This window comes from Solea solea, chromosome 21 (assembly GCF_958295425.1).
Source record: "Solea solea chromosome 21, fSolSol10.1, whole genome shotgun sequence".
Taxonomy (NCBI): Eukaryota; Metazoa; Chordata; class Actinopteri; order Pleuronectiformes; family Soleidae; genus Solea; species Solea solea.
In genome coordinates, this window is record NC_081154.1 from 15,210,886 (window position 1) to 15,238,241 (window position 27,356).

At 40.8% G+C, this 27,356-nt stretch overlaps 1 protein-coding gene across 2 annotated transcripts; it reads right to left on the minus strand.

Annotated features, from left to right (window-relative positions):
• Positions 1 to 1,066: 1,066 nt before the first annotated feature.
• On the minus strand, positions 1,067 to 27,315 carry ccdc186 (coiled-coil domain-containing protein 186). Of its 2 annotated transcripts, none has more exons than XM_058621104.1 (16): positions 27,167 to 27,315; positions 24,880 to 25,882; positions 24,440 to 24,566; positions 22,463 to 22,591; positions 20,659 to 20,871; positions 19,663 to 19,782; positions 18,857 to 18,961; positions 17,940 to 18,038; positions 16,496 to 16,582; positions 16,260 to 16,402; positions 14,765 to 15,020; positions 14,305 to 14,494; positions 11,948 to 12,028; positions 11,504 to 11,732; positions 7,049 to 7,268; positions 1,067 to 4,359 (listed from the first exon to the last, which is right to left on the minus strand). In XM_058621104.1, the coding sequence occupies exons 2-16, from the start codon at positions 25,860 to 25,862 to the stop codon at positions 4,276 to 4,278; spliced, it is 3,066 nt and encodes a 1,021-aa protein (XP_058477087.1). In that variant the 5' UTR covers positions 25,863 to 25,882; positions 27,167 to 27,315; the 3' UTR covers positions 1,067 to 4,275. The 2 variants fall into 2 exon arrangements, with proteins under 2 accessions (XP_058477087.1, XP_058477086.1); XM_058621103.1 differs by having other exon boundaries at positions 11,930 to 12,028.
• Between the last annotated feature and the right edge of the window lie 41 nt (positions 27,316 to 27,356).

Here is a 27,356-nt window from a genome sequence, read left to right on the forward strand (position 1 = left end):
CAGAGGGTCGCGGGGGGTGCTGTGCCAATCTCAGCTACATCGGGCGATAGGCGGGGTACACCCTGGACAGTTTGCCAGTCCATCGCAGGGCCACACACAGATAGAGAAAAACAACCATTCACTCTCACACTCACTCCTATGGTCAATTTGGAGTGTCCAATTTACCTATCCCCACATTGCATGTTTTTGGACTGTGGGAGGAAGCCGGAGTACCCGGAGAGAACCCACGCACACACGGGGAGAACATGCAAACTCCATGCAGAAAGGCCCTTGTTCCAACCGGGGCTCGAACCCGGGTCTTCTTGCTGCAAGGCGTGAGTGCTAACCACTACACCACTGTGTGGCCCTAATTAATACTATAAAATTCATAATTATTTGACGTCAAAAATACACCCTTTAACTGTGTTGGAAGCAACGTGGACGCATTCTCCAGCAATCACCTGTTTGCAGCCGTCTTGCATTACTAACTCTTTGTCGCTGTTGGCTTCATCTGTCTTGATATATATATATATATATACACACACTGCATTTGACGATGGTTTGAGTATGATGGGATATTTATCTATATTTAAAAGTTATGCCATGCAACTTCATTTATTAAAAGGGAGAGTCCAAATAAGCACCTTTTGAGGCCTGGGGCTGTAAGTAAATTTGATAAACTTAATTAATGTTTATTTGCAGCCCCAGTGAGAACCTTTCCTCTTTTCTATTTATAGGTTTTATGCAACTCCAGTGCCCTTAATAATAAATCAGGTTATTTATGAAAGAGTGAGGCTTTCAATGACACTAAAAAGACAGGTTGCAGAGAGACGTTTGCCCTTGAGTTGTTTTGATGCAGACGTGTATTAAGAGTATTCCCATAACACTTGTGTTTAAATCATCAAAACTGAGTGACAGCGGTGCGGTTATGTGCGTGACCTCAAGCAAAGCTGACGTGGCTGCTGTGGAAGTGCATCTCACTGAGAGTTACAGTGTGTACAGGTTATCGCCACAACCATGAAGCAGGGAAAACCACATGTTAAATGTCAAACTGATCTTCAACGGCAAAAGAAGACGTGACAACTGCTCAACATTCAAGAGAAAGTTCAGACTTGTCTCCTTTTCTTTTTTTAATCCCTGGAAACACCTTTATATACAAACATCATCCAGAATCAGTGTGTTTTTTAAAAACAGAATTGTACAGAATGACATATCTACAAATGTATATTATCATAATCACAGTTTGAATATTCCACCAAACAGAGAAAGAGGGAGTCATTGCACAGGAGGAAAGAAACGGGGGAAAAAAAAAGGGACAAACTTTTCATTTTATGTCACATTTTCTCATTCTCTCGCACACACACACACACACACACACACACACACACACAGTGAATCTTCATATCCATCGAGTGAGACACAATGTTCTGTTCATTCATGCACACAGCGCAGCAGCATGGCTTTGTTTCGAGGCTGTGGGAAACGCAGGTGGCACACAAATCAGGAGAAGCATATTAGCATTCCTCAGAGAATTAGGAAGAATAAATTAAGGTAATAATCCCATGCCAGTCTTCTTGCATAAGTTGTGTTTCTTTTTCACCTGCACCAGAAAGAAACAAACACTCCCAACTGTCCTGCCGCAGGCTCACTCTCGCTAACATACAGAAACCTAAATGTAATGCGATGAAGTTGCATAAGTCTCTTTGTTTTGTTTTTTTTTAGGAGTGGAAAAGGTTGAAGTTTAAATATCAAGGAGAGCAAAACATGTTCGCCATTGGTAACATGGTAAGAGGTCAGTTTTTGATCAAATAAAAAAAGAAGAAGAAGAGAAGCAGCAGCAGCAGCAGCAGCACCAGGACGGCTCTGAGAACCCCGTGACCTCAATCCCGGAAACTTTCATCTCTCCTCACATAGCCTCGGGGTGAAACGCTGAGGGGATCGGCCTGTAAGCGTTCACGGGCCATAAAAGAAACCATCACCACTGGGGTGAAAAAGACAAGGAGGCTTATCCTCTGTGACAGCTTCTGCGAGGAAGATCAAATTAAGACCAAGTTAAGTATCGATGAAATGGAGGTGGTGGAAGTGGCTGGATCTCCTTTTGTGTTTTGATAAACTAAACAGACAGAAGCATTGTTACGTACGGCTGCTTGGGAGTGAGGCTGACAGGTGAACGGTGTTTACGCCTCTGGGAGGAACAAAACTTCATGGGTAATAAGGTAAAAAAAAAACCAACAGACAGCTGGAGTGTCTACACAAAAACCACGAGGGGTTAAAAAAATGCTCACGTGCTTCACACAAACACAAACACACAGTTTGGACACTTAAATATTCTGACAGCATACTGCTACACAATCACATTCACAACAGAGCGGGGAAAACAAACCAGTGGAAGGAACAGCATTGCACTTTGTCCCTGCTTACTTATCCACAGGAGCCGATAGCTTTCCTGACGCGAGAGAGAACAGAAAGATCAACAGGGATATCTTAACACTTCTTCCCTTTTCCCCCACCAGGTCACATCCATCGACTGTAACTAAATACAGAGTGAAGCCTAGGAAGTAGCAGTTGGCCTCCAGGGGGCGACTCTGCTTTTTGCTAAAAAAAGAAAAAAGAAAAAAAAAGAAGAAACAATTTCAATGGAAGTGTCAGGGAAAATGAGCCTGCTGCACACTTGATTTATGATGTCAGTTAAAACCTTTCCTGAGGAGTTAATGTTCTCAATCCCTAATAGAACATCATGTCACTAAATGATGCTCCCATTTGGAGTGGAATAGACAATGAAGCACGAGTGGACACCAGTGTGATTGACAGCTGGTGTCGTGGAGTTTGTCTGGCAACTGGAGGACTACATCCATGAAGTGTTACGTAATCCTATTTCTGTTGTTTTTGACCAATAATTCCACAATAATCCTTCAGCATCTCACAGATTTCAGTGTGAACGACGCCGTAATCTCCTGCACCTTTTCTCGACTGTGTTTCCAGCCTTGGGGGAAATCTGGGCCACGATGGAAAACTTGGATATGTACGCGCCATTAGTGGAAAGGTTGCTATCGCAGTATTGGAAACAGCTGCTTCAGCTGCAAAGAAGCATAAACGAAGGAAAACTTGTTTAGTCTAAAATAGTGTCTGGCAGTAAATCCTACAAAACACATGTCGATGTGGGCGGAGCTTATCAGAGACGGAGATGTCAGCCTGCGCTAATCTGGTGTGAGCGAGCTGTGAGCGAGCTGTGAGCCGCAAACTCTGCAGCCGCAGCTTTAACGATGTCCACGACAGGAACGTCTCAGTCTAGTGAGGGAAAAGCAAGAAAAGGTTTAAGGCCTTAATCCAAACGTTCTAAATTAAAACTAAGCTCATTATTTAAAGTAAAACAAACAAAACGGCTACAACTGAAAACTGACATTATGCAAATAAGAATTTGAAGCCAACAAAATTGGAAATAAATAAAAAAAAAAGAAGAGAGAAAGAAAGAAAAACAATCACATTCAAATTGGCCAAAATCAAGACCAGCTCTACATTTGAACCATCGCATGACATTACACGACATCAAGATTCTTCCATACGGTGCTGCAGCGTGCTTGTGTATGTCGAGCACCTGGCGTTGTAAAGATGAGTCTTTTTAAGTGCTGTGCTGAGCAGCTGATGAAAAAATGACAGCACACAAGGTCCCCGCGAGCCGGGGCCACAAGCCCCCCCCGTTTCTTCTTCACTCCTGTGACTTCTTCACACAAATACATGTGGTTTATTGGCAGACGGACATCAGGAGACAAGCAGAGCGCACATGCTGGCTGACGATCAGTTCAACTTCGATTCACTGTGAAGGAGTGAAAATGTACCAGGAGATTCTTTTCTTTTCTTTTTTTTAATATATATATATATATATATATTTATTTCCCAGCGAGATTTTACTTTACATTCACAATGTATGGCATCTTCGGTCAATCATTTTACAAGGCAGTCTGCGTTTCAAGCCTGAATAGTTTCGTGTTGGCAAAGGCTCAGAGGAGATGGACGTTAGCCAGAGGAGGATTTGTTTTTTTTCAGAGGAGGAAATGGATGTGGAACAATGCAGATGGAGTCATTAAAGTTCAAGTAAATGTTCCACGGGACGGACAGAGACTGAGGACTTCCATACAGCAAACATGAGCTGCTACTGACACTTATCAACCTTCAGTTTGCTCCTTCATATGTTAAGGTGAATAATAGCTGTGTGTATATATTTCATCTCTCGGATTAGGTTGTCCGGGTTGGAGATTCCTCAGGTAGTTGTTTTCTCTTCCTTGCAATGCGATCGTGTCACTTCCTCCTCACGCCGTCATCGGGGTCTCTCTGCTGTTTTATGAGCCTCTCGATCTCGGCCCCGAGTGTCTGTAGATTCTCCTGTTCGACACAAATCAGACTTTTAGACTCCAATACGACATTTTCAGTGACAAGTTCACTTTCTACAGAGATGCCACTTCAAGGTTTGACTGATATTTATTGTTTTAACACCAAAGGGCCTTCGCACATCAACAGTTATGCATTTACGCTTGCAAATAACCAATGATTAAGATGAAGATCTCGCTTCCATTTCCTTTGTGACAACAGTACACGCTGCTATCAGTTCTTATACCACATGAAAAGTAATGGTCACAAGCTTTGGTGAAACCACTTTTCCATATAAGTTAACATGAAGCCCTAATTAGGCCTTGTCAGTGTCATTTTTACTGTGTTCTTGTTCGTTTTTTTTTTTTTTTTTTACTTTATGTTTACTGCCAATCATCTTTCGTCCACGAGAAAAGAAAATACTCCCACTCTCAAACTCAATGTCCCACGTTTTTTTTTTTTTTTAACGTGGGAAGACAAGCCTGACACAAAATAAACATGACAGTCCACTGCATGTTTGCAAAACATGAATGTTCATTTAAGCGCCGAAAATAAGAACATAAAAACAATGCCTGCACAGAAAAAAGGGACAAATATAGGGAAGATGTAAGAATACATGCAGCCAGTTACATGAAGTAATAAATACTTTCTATTTCACTTCATGTTATGTGTATGTTAAGTATTTGACACTGATGAGAGTTGAGGTCACACCTGAAACTCGTCGTTAAGCAGAAATTGTATTCAAGTACATAAAATGATGCATTTGCACAGCGACTGTAAATGGACATTAAGGCTAATGGATTGCAACTCACTGGTATTATTAAAGCAAAAATACAACACAACCTATGTTGTATACAACTCAAATAGAATAAATAAATGCAGCGTGAAGGGAAGAGAACTCTTATGACTCATAAGTGTATGCCGTTGATCCAGTACGAACTAATGAAAAGTCCAAATTTAGCAACGAGATGGGTGATAATTGTGGAGCATTTAGCAGCTAATGAGACAGATACTTAGCTCAGGGATTGATGTCAAATGTCTATTAGCAGGAGCAGATGAGATCACTCAAAAACAATACGTGGCTGTATAGACTCCTTTGCACTGGCAGAATATTTTATTTCTAGGGCTGTAAAGATCAATCAATCATTAAAGAATTACGAAATGATGATTTGAGAAAACACCGATTGAGATATTGCACCTTTTTCTTACATTTCATGGACAAAACAATTACCATGAGAATAATTGACAGCTTGACTGATGTTTTGACACAACACATAGAGGCAACGATGGAGCGGAAAAAAATTTATGGACATTTTTGAACTAAATATGTAAAAGGTAGAAAGTCCTGGGAAAAACATCAAGAATAAATAAAGACGTGAGCATGATGTGAAGAGAGCTAAATAATGGTGCACACTTGGCTTCTAATCTGTATGGAAACATATCAAGCGATGACTTAAAGCCGTGTCTTACCACTGTTTATGTCTCGAGGTGTCACTGAGCACGGTTTGTTATGGTGATGGCAGTGCCTGCATAATCCAACACTCAGTATGTTTACATGATATTAGAAAAAAGGAATTGTGTTAGTGTGACTAACGCCAGACTTTCAATATTGAAATCAAACTAATACACCCGGATAATGCCATTGGGAGTCAACCCGGAAATAATAGAAGAAGCTGGAACACAGAAGAATAAGACAATAGAGACAAAATCATGGTGAAATTCAGCCCAGTACATTTTTGTGCGAATGCTGTCAGCTTAAAGAATTCTATTTTTTAAGTTAATGGTGGAAAAACTGAGAATGGTGCTCGACATAACAAACAACCGCAAGCTAAATTGGAAACGGCACAATACTAACAAGCTGAAAGGGGGCATCAGCCTCTAGCTGAGTGGACACAGACACACTTGCTGAAATAAATTGATTCCCAACTCAAGCCTCTGTACTGGGACAACAACAGCAGTCCGACTGAATGGCGCAATCAAGATACAACCGTAAATGTATTTAACGGTGCATGGAAACCTACTCAATGTGTGGCTCATTGATGAAGCGTGACACTGGCACAAACAATTCATTATCCAGCATGGTCATCAAAGTTTAAAGAAAGAAAAAACACACTGTAAACATGAGTGGAACTTTTCAAGTCTGGTTCCTTTCCACCTTTGACTTTACAGAGCTCCCCTTAATGTTTTGGGGTAAGTATTTTTACTACACCACCGTGTTTTTACAATTTTCTACTTTTTACAAACAGTCTGATTTTTGCTCGCTCATGTGTCGCCCCTCGCTCGGTCGGTCATTCTTTCTTCCTCCGCTTCCTCTTTCCTGCCAGCTCTGCCCTGATGAACATCTAAAATAAGGCTATTGCTGCCTTGATCTACAGGCTACAGTAGTTCTGTGAAGCCATTTGTTTCTCCCGAGACCTTGCAGGACCTCCTGATTCTGAGGAATCTGGGTCGGCGGCCCTGACCTTGCAAGGCTGGTTTTCCGGACAGCAAGGGGAGAGGAGACAGCAGTCCCCAGTCTCTGTCTCCCCACAACAAGCCATTTAACCATCACAATGACTCTGAAGCTGTTAAAATGGGGTAAAAATCCTGCAAAGTTCCACTTAGATTCATTTGAATGAACCTTGTCCCATACTCGGCACCCTCGGCGTATGTGTGAATTATTATGTAATTATGGTTGGATGATGTCTGCAGGGGGACAACTTACTTTCAGAGTAATGTTCTTCAGCAGTGTGTCCTCCAGCACAGCCTGCAGCTTCCTGTTGATCTCCAGTGACAGATCCAGAGTCAGGCCGCTGTCTGCTGGGTGGGAGGTGTAGAGCGAAGCCATAATGCCTCCCCGCCGGCTCAGGTTGGCCTTGTTAATGTCGGATGCCTCCGACGACAGGGCCCCCGTCTCCTCTCTTAGCACGTAGCTCTGGATAATTCTGTGGAGAGTGAGGGGGAAACGAGTCAATCCATGTTTTGGTTTTTTTTTTTAAAAGAAGCAGAATTGGAAAGAATGCACGGCATCAACCGTAGAGTGCTGAGCAGAGAAAATTGAGGGGGGGGGGGGGATTTATGGGCGAGCTACAGGGCAATAAAACCGTTTCCAGCAGCAAAAGCAGCGGACGCTGTTGGAATAGTAATTCATATGGGATGGCTGATTGAACCCATGTAAATGGGATACATCCATTTATAAAGATTATTTCCGTGCCAGAAGGGGGAAGGAAAGGGGGAGAAAACTGGCATTAACACCGACTGCCAGGATAAAATCATCTGAATATTTGACAGTGACCACGTTTATTATAACATTTTGTACCATAACAAATAAAATGTACTTTTTTCCTACCACATGTAAAAGTATTTCAAAAAATGCTTGCAGATTTGTTTTGAAAAACATGTTAAGTCCACATGAACAACATATGTTGCCTCTACATTTCCCTTTAAAAGTAATAATAATTAATACATTTTATATCATATTTGTGCTGCAATTCTACATTGAACGGTGTTATTTCATAGATGTTGTGTGATAACATGTGAGCTTGTTTTTTCCATTTCTAACCTGTGACCTGATAACATTACCCATTAAAAATGTTAATTGTATATAGGCTGTATGACTTTGCACTGCGATTACATTTTAATAATAGTTTTCATGTCCCTGCGTGTCGCGTCATTATTCCCGTCATAATGTGCAAACAAAGACAAAGGGAATGAATACAAAGCTCTCGTAAAAGCAAGGAGAGATGATTAAGTGCATTAGGGTTTGAAACTTGTGACATTTTTCCTGCCATGTGAGTGATGGGATTAAATAAAAGTGGAGCGTTGCTTTTGTAAAGTCTTTTTTTTAACAGTCACCAACCGAGTGGCCTTGTTTATTGATATTCACTACTACAACTACTGCTAAAACAAATAAAAGCTAGTGAACCACATACTTCACTTCCTGTGCTATCATGGCCTTGCTTCTTAATGTGTGGCAAATACACAAAATGAGAAAAACAGAACTTGCTGGGTTTTTTTTTTTTTCAACTACAAGTTTTGGAAGTGCTGAAAACATGCCAGTGACTTTCTGTTAAAGACATTTCAGGACAACAGGAAGTAAATAGAATTGTGATTAGTGTTTAGCATGCGGCAGCATGAGACACTTGGGTATTAAGCTTTCTTAAAATACAAAAGCAATTATTGTTTTGATTGGAATGATGATGTTCTATTTGATTACCTCTCCAAATAGAGGACGGTATCAGACATCATTATATTAAAATGTATTTTAGGCTCTCTTGTCTTTCACAGAAGTCGACACAATATGTGCGCACGGCGTTAACTTGCATGGCACGACAAATGCATTCAAAATGAACAAAGTTAAAGAAGCACTGCAAAGAAGCAACTGTCCCAATCCACACACGCACACACAGACACAAGCACCTGGCTCTGCACATGCATGAAATGAGACTTACCTCTAACTAGACTTGCCAGGGTCCATATTTGGACCCCAGTTCCATCACGACAGTGTTTAGTAAAAACAAAAAAAGTGACAGAAATTAAAGATGTAGCCACACGGTGTGCTGACTGGCATGCACAGCCCGTCGGAGGGGCGGGGAATTTGTGAGTAATAAGTGCTGGGATTTTTTTTATTTTCTCTCGCTGACGGTGCGTGAGCAATGAGGGCTGCAAGGCAAGCATGCATGAAGTAATGGAGGCGATGGGTCGAGTTACAGTAGATGTTGTGGATTTGGTGCGTCAGACCAAAATACAAAGCCTAACTCTTAAAACCGGTGCCCAAACCGTGGCAAGAGACTGAGGGAAGACGTGTGATGTGAAAACATTTTTGGTTCTTAAATGTTCTCTTTGGTAAATTGTATTTCTAAATCAAATAAGAGTTTCATGCTTCATGCAACTGTTGTACATGTATATGATAATAAAAAAATCACCGCACTTAAGTTCTAAAATACAGATCAAACGGAAAATCAATTACAGTGCCGACTGAAATCAAAGTGGCACCTTGACTGAACGGATCCACGATAAGTTATTTAGACACAATGAGCAGCTGTGGATCATCAATAGCCTGCGACGGATCATAAATAGCTCTCATTTGCAGTTACCTACACTGGAAAAAAAAAGGTTGCTCTGCAGATAAACACCCATGTACACTCCTCCTGCTTCCTGCTTCGCTCGCATCCTGTTTCATCTCCATAACTTTAATTCAAGTCGCAGCAAAAGCCTATATATAATAAATGATCATAACCACCAGGTGTGGAGGTTGAAGGACAGCCCTTGATATGATTTATTGACAAAATAACAACAATAATAATAATAATAATAATAATAATGAAACCCTTTAGTGAATTCTCAATAAAATGAAGGGAATACAAATGTATAGCTGCATGACTACCTAATTACAGTTTTTTTGTTATTATCAATAAAGTATTTCTATCAATTTACAGTCCAAGAAATCATCTAGTTTCTTAAGTTGGACATGACCAACAGCACCAAAAACCAGGGTTTCAGCCACTGTTGCCATGGAGAGAAGGTCTACCAGGGGCATGAAATCATCTTAAACTGACCCAGGACTAATTAAATTTCACTGCAGATTATGCGATTAGTTTTATAAACAGCAACCTGGGAGAGATTCATGTGTTTCAACTGTTGGAAAAGTACATAAGACCTTTTTTCCAGAACAAGCTGTGTCCAAAGCAGCTCCTTTTGAGAAGTGAATGAGCCAAAAGATGCGGAGTGGTATATAACCTAATGAATTTCTGCTACTATGCTTCTACTGCTATATCTCTGTCCCTTTATTTCTCCAAAGCTTCAGGCTTACAGTGTAGCTTAGCTCAACCAGTGTTCACCAGGCTGCCCTGGAAGCAGAAGGGAAAGAAAGGCAGAAAGGACAAATTCAAAACTCCTGTCTGCATTGTAGGTAGTGCAGCACGTCCCCCCGCCCCCACTTAGCTGAGATTTGACAGAGCTAATTTTAGCCCTGCAACCGTGGGATTCGTCCTCAATTTTAACTCTTGAATGTAGGTTGAGGCTAATGGATTCAATCCAAGTGTAAAGCTGGGAAACGAGTGAGAACATGAAAAGACAAGATCCAGAAATGGGGTCTGACACATTGTAGATTGAGTGGTCTTTACTCATCAATGTATTGATTTGGATTTATGAGATTATATTATGTAGAAAAGTAAGTCTCCACAGCCTAGTTTATCCTGGCATTGGTAACTGATTGTAAACTCTACAGAAAAGTGGTGTTGTGATTAAAATAGTCCAAAATGTCCTTCACTCTGTCACTTTGGTTTAGGTGACACTATGAATATGGAAGTAGCATCGTTAAGGATCAATACTGAGGCACTGACCCCCCCCCCCCATAGACTTGACTATAAATAGCTCTGAGTGAAGTTTGTCAGGTTTGCAGGTATTAAAATCTAAAGGCGAGAGAGGAAGAGAGATGCAGGGAGCCGTAAACTGTCTGTTTCAGCATAAAGTGCCAATCAAGGTCAAGGACTGCAGTGCAGTGAGCCTAAATATTTGCTAGGATATACAGAAAAATGTGTATCAACAAAAACTATGACATTGCAATGTAATGCGTCCGCAATATACACTTCTTGAAAGTGCTGAAACTATGTTTAACCTCGCAACTAAAAAGACACTGAAGGCTCTTTACATTCAGTTGTGCATTTTTCCCTCTAACACTTTTACATAAGGCAGGAAATTGCCCTCACTTGTCAGCGACACTGGAGCGACGACTGACGTTATCACATGAAGTGTTGCCATTTCTGTTTAAATGGAGGTCTGTGGGAGCACAAGCACCCACAGAATGTCTGAGACCTTCTAGTGCTTCCCCTACGAAGGAATGAGTGGTAGTTGAACGGATCTTGCATATGTCCTGGAGCGTTCTTTCATTATTACTGGGCAGCTTTTTAATGGCTGCTTTTTCTTCTGTACCTATTACACAAGTGATGAGATGGTGACAACCGGCATTACTAACACACTACTGCTAAATGAAAACTACCTGTGAGGTTTGATGCATTGTGTCAGATGTGCCACGTTTGTGAGTTTTTCTTTCACGTTAGCAATTTTCCGAACATCATCCGTCCACTAGTCACGTTTGAGTTCAACCTGCTCCTCAAAACCTGAGCTGAACGTGAAGAGTTCGCTCTCTACTCCCTCTGCTGCGGTCTGTGTCACTCACTTGGTCTTTTTGCGTATCTCTTCCACAAGTTGCTTGATGTGGTCTTCCATGAACTCGATTTTTTCCTGCTTGCGAGCCAAAGCCTTTTGCAGACGGACAATGCGCTCCACCAGCACAGCCTTGTCCACCTGTGGGAAACTGTCCACGACCATCACCGAAGGACCCGACTGGCTCTCTGGCGACCGCTCCTCGATGCCACTGCTCCCACTGGGACGTGCATTCAGAGAGCCTGAGGAACGGAGGGGTTAGAGACACGAGTTAACTTAGCTCAACTTTGTATGAACTTCTTAACGGGGTCATTTACCCCAGTAGAGCAAAAAAAAAAAACAAATGTATAATGTATCTTATATATACTGTATATGTAACTTATAACCGATATACCCAACTACTCTTTTGATAATACTACTGCATGTGTTAAATACTAACCAAATCCAGGAGCAGTACCTGAGGAACTAGAGCGACTGCCCATACTGCTGACATCCCGGTCACAGCCTCCATTCTCAGTCTGCTCTAGTCTCTTACGGGCTGTGAAAGAGGAAAAAGCAAATAATTATTATCTGTCGAAAGATATGTTAACACCAACAAATTTGTAATACGAGAAGTAATTTAAGGACAAAAGTGGTGAAAATGTCTTATTTGTCTGGCCAGTGGTCAAAAACCCAAGTATTTGGGTTCAATTGCATTTAGAAAAATGACACAAACAAGGAAAAGGTTTGATTAAAGAGGCTGTAATGAGGGAAAAAATTAAGCAAATTAATGAAGTGTCGGTAAATCCATTATCTGTAGAGTAATTTACCGATTTGTGGACTTGTTCCAAAAACCAGCCTTGGCTGAGCAAAAGACAGATAATACTGACTGGGACTAGGACTTTGAAAATGTTCTGTAGGCGGGCGAAAATCAACTGCATATAAAATTCTTCTGACAAATGATTAGAGTCAGAGGCTCACCAGAAGACACAGTGAAAGTCAAAGCTAAGCATCACTGCTTGACTAAACTCGGTCGACACCCTCTAAGAAGGTGTCCGTCTACCTCAATAAATGTGATGCAGGCTGATTTTCAAGAAGACTGCATATTCAGCAAACCCATCATGCATCAACAAAAAGGCTTAAGATGACTACTGAAGTTATAAAACATGACTGCAATTTGCGACACTAATGAATAATAATAGGCTCCTGTGAGAAAGAGACTGCTCAGTCCCACATTCCGACTGGAAGTGTGCATAAAAGATAATCGCGGCGAATTCCATGCTTTAATGTTACCGTGTGCGCCCAGTGAGCAAATAAAGGGAGGTTGCTCACGGTACAAAGATTAACACCAGCGTGAGGGATCATTAGCTTTCTCTAAACCACACCTACCTGTACACTCCCATCTCCTGTGATTCTAATCACCTTGCACTATCTGCTCTTGATCTAAATGTGTGACCAGACTTTAAATCCAAGAGTACAAACAGTCTCTTTTAACCAAGCCATTTTTTACATTAAAGATAAATGACACCGTAAAGTCAAAGTAGATGCGTTTCTAATTTTAACGTAATTTTCAAAGATTTGGTAAAACGAGAGCATGCATTAATCCATTTTTGTTCCGTCAACTGCAGTAAAGCAAATATTAGGCGTTGGGTACTCAAGCAGTAGGTGGTGCATAAGTCAATATCACCACATGAGGATAACAAGGCGCAACTAGTCAATCATAAATAAATCATTATTTTATTAATATTTGCTTTTCTAACTAAGTGGAGGATTATTGATGTTTCTTATCAGTCCACACATTTCTCCTCTAACCCTCCAAACTGTTGTTTCTTTCTTTTGCAGCTATTTTTCCAGCACAGCAGAATGTGCTAGCGTGAGGGAAGTTGTAGTCACATGATCTCTGCAACTACTGAAACATTTCGGTCTTTAGATTGGACGTTCAATTACACTCCTACCCTGGAAACTTTCAATAATTGTCACTCTGCAAATGTATCATGTTCTCAATTAGTGCTCCAGCCAAAGGTTTTAATCCTCTCAGGATAATCACACACACACCGAAAGCCACCTCTTTCTGTGGCTAGATTATTAGTATCATCTTGATTGATTCGGTCACCTTGTTTATTTACATCCACATCTGTGCGCCTTTTTCTTAGGTTTTAATAATGAATGAAATCCATTAAGATGTTGATATAACTGAGGGAGAAGAACGCAAGAAACGAAGGTGGTAGGAGCAGCAGTTGATCCAATCAACAGAGCAACAGATCAAATATCTTAATGGAGAATGTGACTATCAATCATTTTGCCCAACAAAATATACAGTTGTGACATGAGGAATAAAAAAAAGAGTAGAACGACACTTTTTTCCGTCCATTTTTGTTGCTCATCCATGTCACAAATTTTTCAAGTCACAGCCGACCAGACTAATCCCCATCATCACCACAAAGCTGAAATGTCACTTTTAAACTTCAGTAATTGCACTGCTTCGAATAGCTATCTGTTGTACTTACTTGTTACCTGCTAGAATACAAAATGATTTCAGGAAAAAGACTGGACTTTACTGGGTTAGGAAGTTCAACGCAGTTTTACGGAGATGTCAAGAATGGTTTGCTGTGTCAGAGAATCACTTTGTGTAGCATCGTTTTAGGCTGTTCATGGGGTGGGGCATCATTCACCTGCCCAAAACCAAATATTTGATGTTTTTCTTTCTCTCCACACCTATCAAGCAAATCCTATTTTATTATCTCACCCAGCCCTGAGAGGGTTGGGACAGGTGACATTAAGAATCACTGGTCTAAGCGACATGACGGAAGTAGCCATATCTGGATGTTTCCTGACCTTGCGTTAGTTGTTTTGTCAGATCCTTTATGTTGGCAGCTTGTTTCCTTTTCTGAGTCACCAGTTCGTCCCTCAGTTCCTCCACTCTGGTTTTCAGCTGGGTCACCTCTGTCTGCAGAGAAGTCCGCTCCTGCTGCAGGCCCTGCACCTCCTGCTGCCTCAGCACCTCCTCCTGCTTCAGCTGCCGTGACTGGACAAGAAAAAATGGCACAAAGGATGCGGTAACTACCATGACAAGAGTAGAATGATATTATGAAAGTGGATTGTTCAGAAAACAAAGTGAAAAAAAACACAGTTAATTTAACAAATACTATTTTTTAGATTTTATCTTGAATGTCAAGCCAGAAAATATCAAATTGACAATGGATTCCAAAATAGACACATTTTAACAACTGTATTCATCGCCAGTCATACGTCATTTTTACACTTTCATCACTCCATGTAAACACAGTTGCCCAACCTTGTCATCTAGAAGCCTGTTGGTCTCCTCCAGCTTTGCCTTGAGCTCGGTAAAGCTGCTGCTGAGCTGATCCAGCTGAGACTGAAGTCCGTTGCTCTCCGACTGGAGCTGGGCGTTTTTGCTGCTCAGCTTCTCAGTGAAGGCCAGCAGCTCGGCCTCGCGCTCCCTGCTGCCTTGTATGTCACGCTGGAGGTCGGTCATCTGGTTGGAAAAGCTGGCCGCTTCCTCACGGAGTGACGCAATCTCCTGTTTGTCTCTGTGTGACCAAAAGAGTGATCGGATATTAATAAAAGCAGCAACTCCCATTAAAAAAGGACAATGATTATAAACGTCCTTGTGCGAGTGCACACACGAGGGTTCAAGTATCGAAGGGTGAAGGAACAAATTAAAAAACATTTGATTTGATTGGACATTATCTTTTCAATGATGTGCAATAATGATCAAATTAGCAAATTATCTACAAAGAATAAAGCACGAAAAATGAAAAACAGTCAGACACTGTGGCACCAAACCACCTCTTCCTGCCAAGAACTAAAAAAAATGTTACATGTTGTGAAGGAAAACTCTGCTGGTTGAGATGACAGCCAAAATGAAGAAGCATTTGCAATAATCACTGTGAGCTGGTGCCACCTACTTATGGCACTCTGGCACACACACAAAACAGCATTTTTAATAGTGGAAAAGAAAGTTTCTCTATCAAGTCACATGCTCACGGCCAACAGAGCCATAAATCCACAGAGGGGCCTGACTCCCTTCTCACCCTATGTGCTATATCCATCCCTGGCCTATATTTAAAAAGGAAACTGATTTACATCCTGCACAGTCCTACCAAACGTAGTTATGTCTGACCATTCACAACACTTTAAATAATTCTACAACACCATGCATGGGAGGATACGTAGCAATCATGCTATCAAGACTAAAATTGATTACGTCAATTGACATTGTAATTATTGAGTAAACATTTGATAAATAGATGTATAACATGAACAATTAGTGTAAATAGAAGTGACTATTTACGATTATTTTAGTACCATTTCAGAACCATGAACACAACACACAGGCTATTGAAGCCTTCCACGGTGGATCTTAACCTTTTTCTTCACAATAACTCAAAATGAACCATAATGGTTGATTATGTAAATAGTTATCAGTGGTTACAGTTCAAAAAGAGTTTATCAAATTCAGATGAATTTATTAAATGCATTAGTGTTGGTGATAACTTGTTTAGTGTATGATATTGTGTGTATCTGTGCGTGTGTGTGTGTGTGTGTGTTCATGTGGCTTGTAGTTATAGTTTTGTTTACCATAAGCATAAATACAGGCCAACAACCACCTAGTCAGAGTGGTTATCAGGTCAGAGAATGCTTCATCTTACTCTAACTACGTCTGGCTGCGATTAAAAAAAATACTGGACGCCTGTCAGATTTGGGTTGGGTTTGGTCTAAATTCTCTCAGCTGGGTTTGGACAGAAACCCAGTGTGTGTGTGTGTACCGTTCATGCTGCTCCTCGAGCGCGGTGACCTCATCCAGCTTATCTCTCTGGCGGCCGATCTCAGCTTTCTGCCGGTTGATGATCTCCCTGTACTTGCTCAGCTCGTCCTCCCAGCGTGGACGCTCGTCCTCTAAACACTTTAACTACACAACAAGAGCCACTCGTTGAGCTGGAGAGGAACTGATATTATATGCACACAAAAACGTCCGGGGCACATGCACTTGTGTAAGACTAACCTTGGTGCGTAACGTACAGAGCTCATCCATGCCCTCTTTGTAACTCCTCTTCAGGTCGTCCAGCTCCCTGGCTTTTACTCGGTGCACCTGCAGAATGCAGTAGGTTCTACATTAGACATATAATGACCATTATAATGCATTTTACTTCTGCTGCTTCGGTCTCCAAATCCATATATATATATATATATATATATATCTCGTGGGGGAATTAAAAAAAGGAAAATGTGACAGCAGCATCACTTCACTGCAGGTACATTTCCTGGCAAACCAACTGATGAATTCATTAGTGTTATTTTGCTTATGCACTCATTAAGCATGTGAAAGCCAAGCTTAATAATGTTTCATGTCATGCTTTTAAATAAAGCCATTAATGGCACTAGAGCAAGTCAACTTTTCCATGAAGCCATTAGTAGCCTGCGGTATCCAAGACAACGCGTCAGTAAAGGCGATGCCAGCAAATTTACTATCCATTTACACACTTCATAGTGTTTTGATGTAAACGCCCAACACAGTAATGGAAACTCAGCTGATTTATAAGTGTTATCTATTACTGAGCTGCATCATCACTTGAGCATAAACAAAGACTTGGACCAGTTTCATCACCATCCATTAGCAGGGCAGAGGTATGTGCCAAAACAAGGTCCACTATTAACAGAAACACACGTCTGATACCACCAAGTTTAAGGTTTTCAGCCAAAAACATATGAAGTAGTAGGATTTTATAAAAAATGTAAGCTGAAATTGGTCAATAAGAACTCAAATTACTGATAAAGATTTAATTTAAATTCAAATTTATGAATTCTATTACATTTACAGTACTATTTGTAAACATTATATTCAGAGAGTAAAACCTTTTAGAAACAAAAGACTGATAAAGACTGGGCAATAAATGGATGATTTCTTCTAGCTTCATTTTGATGATTTCTAGACCACTCACTATATTTTCCAAAGGGAGGCAAAGAAAAAACAAGCCATTGTTATTGGACCGCCTGCGTGTATGCATGCGTGTCTGCAGAGTTAAGACAATTTAACCTTCTAATTGATGAAAACAGTTAGAAAACATTATTATGAGAAGGGCTGGCATCTCGGCCATCAATAAGAGGCTGAATAATTCTTTAGTAGAACAGAATGAAGATTTTTTTATTCTTCTTATTATTATAGATGTACTATTAAAATAATAGCAGACCTACATTGCTGTTTAGTTTTTGTGTTTCCAGGGTGTCATCACATTGATGCTAATAGAAATGCAATTCACTTAAGAGGTATGCCCGCGGACACAAAGCGAGAACATCTACTGATGTTTATGTTATTGTCACTCAGCTTTCCACTGTGGACATGATGGAAAAACGGGTCAACCGGGGCTTTCATGAGAAAGTGGGTGGTTGAATTCATGGGTTTACATGTGTGAGAAAGAGTGTGTTTCCGTGTGCACAGCGGTTGTCACCTCTAATTGGTCTGTTTGTTCCTGCTTGTGTTTCTCCAGCTCTCCTTTGGTCTCTCGCAGTTTAGCATCCAGTGCATTGGACTTGAGCTCTTCTGATTCCTGGAAGGAGAGAGCAGTGATCGGTTAGAAATAAAATAAAAGGAAAGAAAAGATGTTAAGCGCAGTGGGATTGGGATGAAGCATCGATGAGGCTCCAAGCCTTAGTTTCAACAACAAAAAACATCTGGGTGTCATTTTTGATTCAGTTTAGTGCAACCACGTTTCAGTTTTATGAGCTTTGTTGAAAAGTATGACTTTCCAGTTTCCATAAAATGGAATATGGAAAATACGCTAATAAACATTGTTGTTATGTCTGTACCCTTTGAAAAATCCACCTTTTCTGTTTCTCTCATACATTTTTGCTGGCGGGCAGACATGGCTGAGATGAGATGGCAGAGTGAACAGCATTAACCACCAGGAAGTACTCACATTATGTACTTTTTGGTCTGATCTGAATGTAATGCTATAATGTAACAAGTTATTTATTTTGCAATGTAATGAGTTACTTTTAAAGAACACGTTAACCAAACACACACTGTTGATAAGAGGATGCAACTGTGTGTGTACATGCTCTGCACACAGCTCAAACTCATCTCACAACCACAGACAGAAAACTCCAGCAGCTCTTTACTACCATCACAAGGCACAAATAAAAACTGTGACTCTCCTGATACAAAATCAGTCATATTCTCTCACACGGTCATGCTTGCCTGATTACAGCTCCAAAAAAAGATTTTGATGAGCTCACAATTGTACCCATAGTATAATATTTTTACCATCTACACAACACAGACTTGCAGCTTGATTTTGGGACAATTGTTCTTTATTCGCTTACATCCATGCTTGTGAGAACGGTCTAAGCCACAGACACCACTGACCTGGTATGTTCGGATTATGTCCTGGCAGTTCTTGCGGATCTGCTCGGTCTCTTCTTTGGCCTGGGCCAATTTGGATGTGGTCTCTCTCAGTTTATCTTTAGTCTCCTGCACAAAGATTGGACACAAGCATGCATTTGTTTAGAGTCTGTGAAAGAAAAATTAAACATGCACGTACACATGTACAACGTGATTTACACACGACCGATACACACGACCTGTAGCCTCCAGCAACTTCTGTGGTTTCCTTCTCCTCCGTTTATAGTTGTGTAACTTGCTTTGGGGCAGTTAAAAATAAAACCATTATGCAGTAATAGTTTTTTTTTTTCAAAAATAGCTAAAATGGTAATGATGACTTCCTCGCGGGGTCATTACTGTACAATTTCCACCTCATTTCATTTCGCTCCTGATTCAAAACACCTATTTAATTGTGTTTTTATTTTAATTATGGTGTGGTTGTAGATCAAAATGACTGAAGGGGATGTCATTTGTACCCTAGAAACAGTTTGCAGACGCACTGGTAAACAACACATGTGGTAAATGACGACAATCGACATTAGCCAGAAAATTGAATCTGAAATACATATGCTGTACACTAAACTGGAGCAAATGTGGAAATATAAGACACACTGTGTATTCAGTGTTATCATTTTATTAAAATTTGAATGCATCACATCCGGGCTTAACTGCATCCAAAGTAAATATAGTCCTTTCTTCATTGGGTTCCTGCCAAGTTTACAACCACTTTTTCCTAGGAGGTTTCCTATGTAATGTGTCTCAGCACGATTTATAATCAACAGACACATTACCTTATGTGCATCCGCCTCACTCTTGAGTTTATTCTGGGCCCATTTGACCTTTATCAGGTACGAGTTGATTTCCTCCTTCAACTTTTCCCCCTCGCGAGTCAACCTGATAACCTCGCTTTCCTGAAAAGACACAAAGATGAGTGAAGCAGGCAAACACCCCAGAAAAGCACATTGATTTTTGACTGAGCTGAGAAACTGATTCAATCTAATTAGTTCACAAAATGTTCATTAAGCCTCACCAGCCCTATCAGTGGTGTTTAGATGCTGCACACAAGGAGTGATTTGTTTTATGTCGAAGGCAACAGTAACATTCAGCTAGTAAAGTGAGATGACTGCAAACACACTGCAGTAAAGAGGAGTTACAGAAGTGAATTCTACGGCTTAAAAACCCGAATGTTTAACAGTTTAATGAAACTAATGCTTCTGGCCCCGCCCCTGCCTTGTGCTGCTGCTGTATACACACAAACACTCCCTGATAATAATGATTAACAGAGCCTGTTTTCAGATGGACACAAATAATTCCACGTTGTTTCTGTTCTCAGAGACTAAACGGAGGGAGAATAATAACATCACCAACAACAAAAGACACCATCTTGATGTCCCCCCCCCCCCCCCTTTATATTGTTTAGTATTCATACAATGCACTCATACTGTATCTAATCTACAGATAAGACTAAAACCAGTGTGATAAACACAGGTAATATGTGCATGCTGCAAACACGGTTTACTGTGTCTTCTAAAAACTTATATAAAGTACAAACATTATAAATAAAGTACAAACTAATGAGGGAAAGCACTGTAAGTTTATGATTCTGGTAGCAAATTACAATTTAATGCCAAGAGCACACTGTAAGTTTAGTGTAAGTTTTTATTTTGTCAGACATTAACTTTCCAGCTCAGTGAAGATAAAGCCTGGGTAAGCAGACTTGTTATTGAGTCTTTATTATGTCATTATGTCATTAGAGGCTTTAAAAACAACTCTGTGGCAGTATTCACCTTGGAATCAAAGAGCTGCTGCAGTCTGCCTTTCTCCTGAGCCAGCTGGTTTCCGCGGATTGCCTGACGGTCCACCTCCTTGGTGGCTTCCCTCAGTCTCTTCTCCAAACTCTCCTTATCTCGTCTCAGGTCGAGCGCTTCTTTCTCCCCCCGCACGTATTTCATCACCATGGTCTCCTTCTCTTGGCGTGCCTCGTCACATTTCTTGTTCGCCTGAGAGGGATGTTTATATCGTTAAAATAGGTGTAGAACATTTCCCATGCTTAAGACATTTATACTGTTGGACCTAAATAGGGGATTGAGGAAAAAGAGCGATTTTCCTACAGGAATCCTTAAAAGGAGATGGCTCCATTTAGCCTGCTGAGACTTCAACCTGGACTGGTACTAGGGATGAAGCTTGAGTAGATGTCAATTAAAAGGATGTATAAAATAAATATTAAATACATGCAACAGGAAACTACCAGAAAAAATAAAGTCTAGTGACTAAGCAACATTAATCAGTGCCCATTGGGGTGCAGACAGTTCACCCTCCGTGACTGTCTGGTCTTTATTTTCATTGCCCTCCCTACAAGTCTCACACCCGAGTGTTCATTCCTCATCCCATCGAGATGCTCAGGTGCCTGAATGTCTCACTTTGTCCAGATAAAGGTTGTATGCACATCCTGCCCAGTAGACTGCTCCTACATGGAGGCATAAAAAAACTGTTCTAACCGTTACACAGATCCTGTGTGTGCATGTGTCTTACAACAATACAGCAGGGGATAAAAGAAATGCAATACAGGGCTGGGAGCACAGAGCTTCTATAAAAATGACATGAACAAAATGTTTGAAACCACTCGGGGAACGGCTGATTAGGACTGGGTCACTGTCTTAACACAAGGAAGGTCTGATAAATGGGATGATCTCCAGAGGGGACGACTGAGTGCAAAATCTACCTCATACTGTTCACTGAGCAGTGAAATTAAAAAGAGTGAAGTGTGGCAAAAGTGTCAAGAGGAAAAAGTACTGTACATGGCGATGGTTTCAGCCAGGTGTGTCAGCTATTGGATGAAAAATGTGGTCTCTGGCAATATTTGCCCGACAACTAATTAAAAATGCAATGACATGAGTTTGATGTGCAAACACTGTAACTGTTCAGCTGTTAGCTTTGTGTAAACATTTTCAAACAAACCTCTGAATAAGATGGTATTCCATGACAGCGAGGAGTGTGACTTATTTTAGCTATTTCAGCTTTAGAAAAATATGAACATGACAGGTGGTTTCTCATTGGTAATAATGTTTTTTATGCAGAGCCATTTACTCCAGTTATAGTTTGTCATCCTACTGATACAATAGACGGAGATGCTCTGCAGTTTGTCAGGGACAAACAAAAACATTTAGCACACCACAGCGCACAGCAAGATACCTTATTCTTGTCTCACTGACCATTGACTTTCTGGTTTACAGAGTGCACACTACTCCACATACATTTATTGATGTTGTATGTGTTGTGGATGACGGTGAGTGTGCAGAGTGCTGCATTGTGGTTTGAAAATGTCTTCAAGCTGCTGGCTCAGTGTGGTCCTCACACCACAGAAGCTCTGTGCCCGAGCTCAGATACAGTAAATAAATCATTAACACAAATAGTGAGTATTCATCATACTATCAACCTTAAATCCATAAATATTCCAAAATAGGTAGTATATTTTTACATTTTTATATCATTGTCTACAGCAAATGCAAGAAGAAAAAAAAACACCTTGAACCTTTTATGTTGTTTTTCTTCTTCTTTCAATGAGTGATATTTTCTTTTTCCCAGTTATACCTGTTCTAGTCGGTGGGCCATCTCCTTCTGCATCTGCTGGAGAGTAGCCTTTGTAACCTGGTCCTGATGGGTAAGATTATCCCGCGACTCATTCACTTCCTTTAGTAGCTCCTCCACCCTGCCCTCCAACTGCAGGAACAAAAAGCATCAGCAGATAAAGCAACTTGTTGGGCCACATGCAAGCTTGGAACACACCTGGGCTAACCTGCTCTATTAGGAGGATATGTGACCAAACATGCTGGAGGCAAAACTACTGAAAACTAACACAGCACATGAAGATGAAGCAGTTTATTCAGTGACTCAGAATCAGACATCTTTTAACTGTAAAAGAAAGATATTTCGACCGTGCCTGCTCCTTGTTTCTTGTATGTTGTCAGTTGCAGGACCTTAAGTGGTATTGGGGGTATTGTTGGGTCACTGATTGGTATTGTTGCATGAACACCAAACGAACACAAAGAATAATAACGTAAAAAAATGTTGCACACTACTGTATATTTTACTGTAATTTGCGACATTTGTTGATTTTTTTATATTAAATGTCTTTTTTATCTTGTGATTTTGTGTTTGGTTAGGGAATTTGATCTGCCTATGATCTTTGCCACCCATTCATCCGTATGTGAAGGTCTGCCTTTGATTTTTGATACCCATTCATTTGTATGAATGGGTAGCATTTTTCTTCACCATGGTTACTCAAAATGCTCAGACAATTCCAGTTCCTTCGCAGTTACACTGCACATTTTGATGTAATGATTAAAGCGCACTAAACTGTGGGACAATTTTGGCCGCAAAATTTGAAACATGATGGATTCCAATATGTATTTGTATAAACACATGACAGAAACATGATCACCATTGATTAGACAGTTTCATGCTATAAGCACTTTAATAAAAACATAGGAAAAAGAAGATGGATCAAAGCATACATATGAGCGTATGTAATAAAAATCCCTCCTCACTGCCTTTGCTTAAACAATGCTCATACAAATGCTGTTACCAAGAAGGCAAGAGTCATTTATTGTCTCCTCTATGGCAACAGCGTTGCGAGAACAGACCCTATGAATGCGAGGCACTTGAAGTGGAATGCCAGCTGGATAGCATGCTTATTAAATCAGAGTGCAATGAAAACACAAAACAAGGAAGTCACCTAAATGAGTGCAGTTGACAGTGATTTTTGGAGTGATAACATGGTGGTGCACATATAAAACAAAGGGTAGGGCACAAACAGAATTTGGAAATTAATTCCATCTGCTGAATACTAGCAATCAACCTTATTTACAAGCTGTACTTTAGACTCTACTGAACGGTGACCGGTGCTGACTCATCATCCGTCCTCTGGTTTGTCCTCTTACAGCAAGTGTTGGCTAATCTCCAGGATTTTTTTTACATGTAACTTTGAAGAAAGAAATAAAAGAAACTATGATTTGTTGAGTGTTTTACAATATGTTTTTTTTTCTTAATAATCTACTTTTTAACTCATTAAATCATTTTAAATGTGCAATTTGGAATCCTGGGGGAGGACACTGTACATAAGTGAATTTTTTAAGAATGCCAGTACATACTCGGGCAAAAACATTGCTGATCTAAATACATAATACTAAAGGTTTATCAGCTTGTATCACGTTGTATTGGTGACCTAAAACCGCTTTGATTTCTCTCCAGTCATTATAATCCATAGCAATAAACTGTACACTGAACTGTATATTTATCCAAACTCAAGGCACAATGCAAATCAGTGTCTGGTACAGACAGGAAGTGAGACAAACCATCACAATGGAGCACCTTCCTTGATGGTGAAACATTGGGTCAAGAGAATTTCCATTGTTTTAAAACATGTTTGAACAATAGAGACATGCTGCTGTAATCCTGTACATAGCTAATTGTTTTAGAATGTGTTTTTCTTTTGTCAAATGACAGACAAAGCCAGTGCCACGTGATGTGACCATGTTAAACATGAGAGAAACAGAGAATGAAATTAACCTTTTTAATGGTGGTGATGAGCTGTTTTTCTGCCTCTGTCCTCTTTTTCAGCTCGTCCCTCATGTTGTCCTTCTCTGAACAGATACCCAGGATCAGCTCCTGATGTCTTTTATTCTCCTCAAGTAACCTAGACACACAAATATGTGCCACACAATATTAGTACACAACACTAATTCAGGTCAAATCCACACAAAGCACTGAAGAATTTAGACTGATGTCATTCAGGGCAGGAGACAGATAATGACAGGGAAATGAGGCAAGTCCAGTTTCATTACAGATACATGTGTGTACATGTTTAAACAAATTTAAATAACAATTATATAAGTTCTCAGTGCTAAAACTAAAAAAACAAACAAAAAAACCCCAAAACAATTAGCAAGTAGGTTAATCCCTTCCTAACCTGCCCCAACTCAAAGGAGGATAAGTGAACAGCACTTTACCTCTGAATAGCTTTCTCCTGTTGTGCATACTTGTACTGCACACATTTCTCCAAGACCACCATGCAGCCCTCCTGGTCTGTAGGGAGTCCGTTGACAGGTGACCTCCCTTTCCTCTCGCCTCCACTTTCACCCTCAGGCAGTTGACAGTCCAAAAGCTCAGACTCAAGCTCATCCAACAGTGACTCCTGTGACAGCGAGCGCTGGATCTGAGAAATGAGCTTGCGGCTGCAGTCAGTGTCATACGGGCTGGATGTAGAATGAGGGGCTGAGGTTTTGGCACTGGTTTGTGGACTGGAAGCAAGTGAGGAGCTGACAGTGTCAGAATTGGGGGTTGACGGGCCATTAGAGATCCCAGACGTGGTTGTGGAGTCAGAAGGGGAGCTTTTGGAAGTGGATGATGGACTTTCAGCTGAATCATCATCAGCAGCAGCAGCAGCAGGCAGTGGCTCGTTAGAACAATTAGTAAATGAGACTGGTGGCTTCTCATTGCAGGTTGAAGCTGTGGCATGAGCATCCTTCATTTCATCAAAAGTCAACAAAGTTGTTATTGTATCTTCAAGAACAGAAGGAGAGTTTTCTGCCACATCATCTAAAGACGTTTCGAGGGCTAGCACAGCTCTGTCAGCCTCACCTGACAACAAAGATGTCCGGCCTTCCACAGAAACTGTATTGTTTTTAGAGCCAGTATCATCACACATCTCCTCCACCTGGTCCTGGCTGCATGTTTGAGCTTCCGGCTCTACCTTTGTGTGGATCTGAACATCTGTTGTACACTTGATTAACTCCCTTTCAGGCTGTTCTCCATCCTTTGGCAGGCTGCATCTTTCTGCTTCCTCTGCAGTATTGTGATTTATTTGTTCTTCATTTTCCATGTTGGCTTCGCTGCTGTTGAGCTGATTCACAATAGGAGATCCCTCAGACAAAGATTCAGCCTCCAACCCGTCCATCGTGTGGGCATCCAAAGCAGGACCAGGCTGGTCCATGGTCCTTCCCGAGGTTAAATCTGTCAATGACAGAAGCGGACACAGGGGAGAGAGGGAGACTGAGTGGGAGCAAAGACTGCTGGGTTTTTCAGACATTACCCTGTCACAACAGTTTTCCTATCACAGCCTTAAACCTTATGGATGTCACCAATACAGCAACTCATTGCTCTGTGCATATATTGTGTCTTCTTGGTTGTGGTTATACATTCAACCTCCTGTCGAGTCAGGAAAGATCCTGACAAACCTGACCATAAACTACATATTTCCATCAGTTTGTTCATTGGTGAAGAGTATCTGACACATATCTCTAAGGCATGCTGAACACAAACAGAGTGAGGTGTGGTCAAGTCACAGCCTGTGACGTAAAATTACGCGTGAAGGTGTGTGGTGCTGTATGTCATTGAGAACTATGAGAGGTATTCAAGATTATTACACAGTCTTGTCTTCAGAACATATTACTATAATATTCACAAAGTAAGTATATTAAGTATATTACCAACTTTACAGGCAATGTGAACATGACTGTTCATATTATGATGTTTGCTGAGATAACTAAGTGTAGCTGGAAGCCATGGAAACTTTAATATAAACATAACATTACATTGACAGACAGTATGTCTATAACACCATAATTCCTGTTCCAAAATCCCTGCAGGATAATTTTTCCTGTTACTTTATCTCTATCCTCCACTAAAGCTGCATAGAGGAATCTTAATTTTAAGCCTAAAGAGACACCTGGGAGCCTCGTAGTCACAATGGTTTTACTGTGATAATAAGACACTGCTACATACAGCGACAATATCACGCTTTTCCTTGTTGAGCCGTATTGTTGTGACAGGTGTCATTCCATGACACTGTCAAACCAAGTTCACGTAATACCAACATAAATGTAATAGCATTACTATGTCATAGCTTTACGCTGCCCATGTAATGTATTAACGATTGACATTTCTCTTCAGCGCTGCTTTAGTAACACCGGTTCGTTTGGAGTTAATGTTTAATGCTAACGCTGACTTTAGCTCGCAAACTGTACAGTAGCCACGGCAATGGATTAAGCAAAAATACAAAACACAGCACAGGGGAAGACTGACATACAGCAACCTGGAAACGACTCGATCGGGAGTCAAAGTAGATCGACATCAGCCTGACATATTGTATGGAGACACTGCCTTCTTTCGCTTGTTGCAAGCTAATGCTGCTAACTGAAGTGCAGTCAGCTCAGGCTTCAGCTAGCGCTGCTAATGCTAAGTTATATCACAACTGACAGACACGGATCAGCACAAAACCACTGTATTTTCACCCACCGAATGCGAATAATCCATGAAGTCGTTCGGTGCGGAGATAAACGAAGTAAAGGCGAACTTCGGGGTCGCTGTCAAACCAGCTGATAGCCCCAACAAGTCACTTTGATATGACACATCAACAAATATGGCCACTGAGCGAGAAACGATGAGGCGACATTAACCAATCAGAAGCCAGTGAGGAGTTACGTTG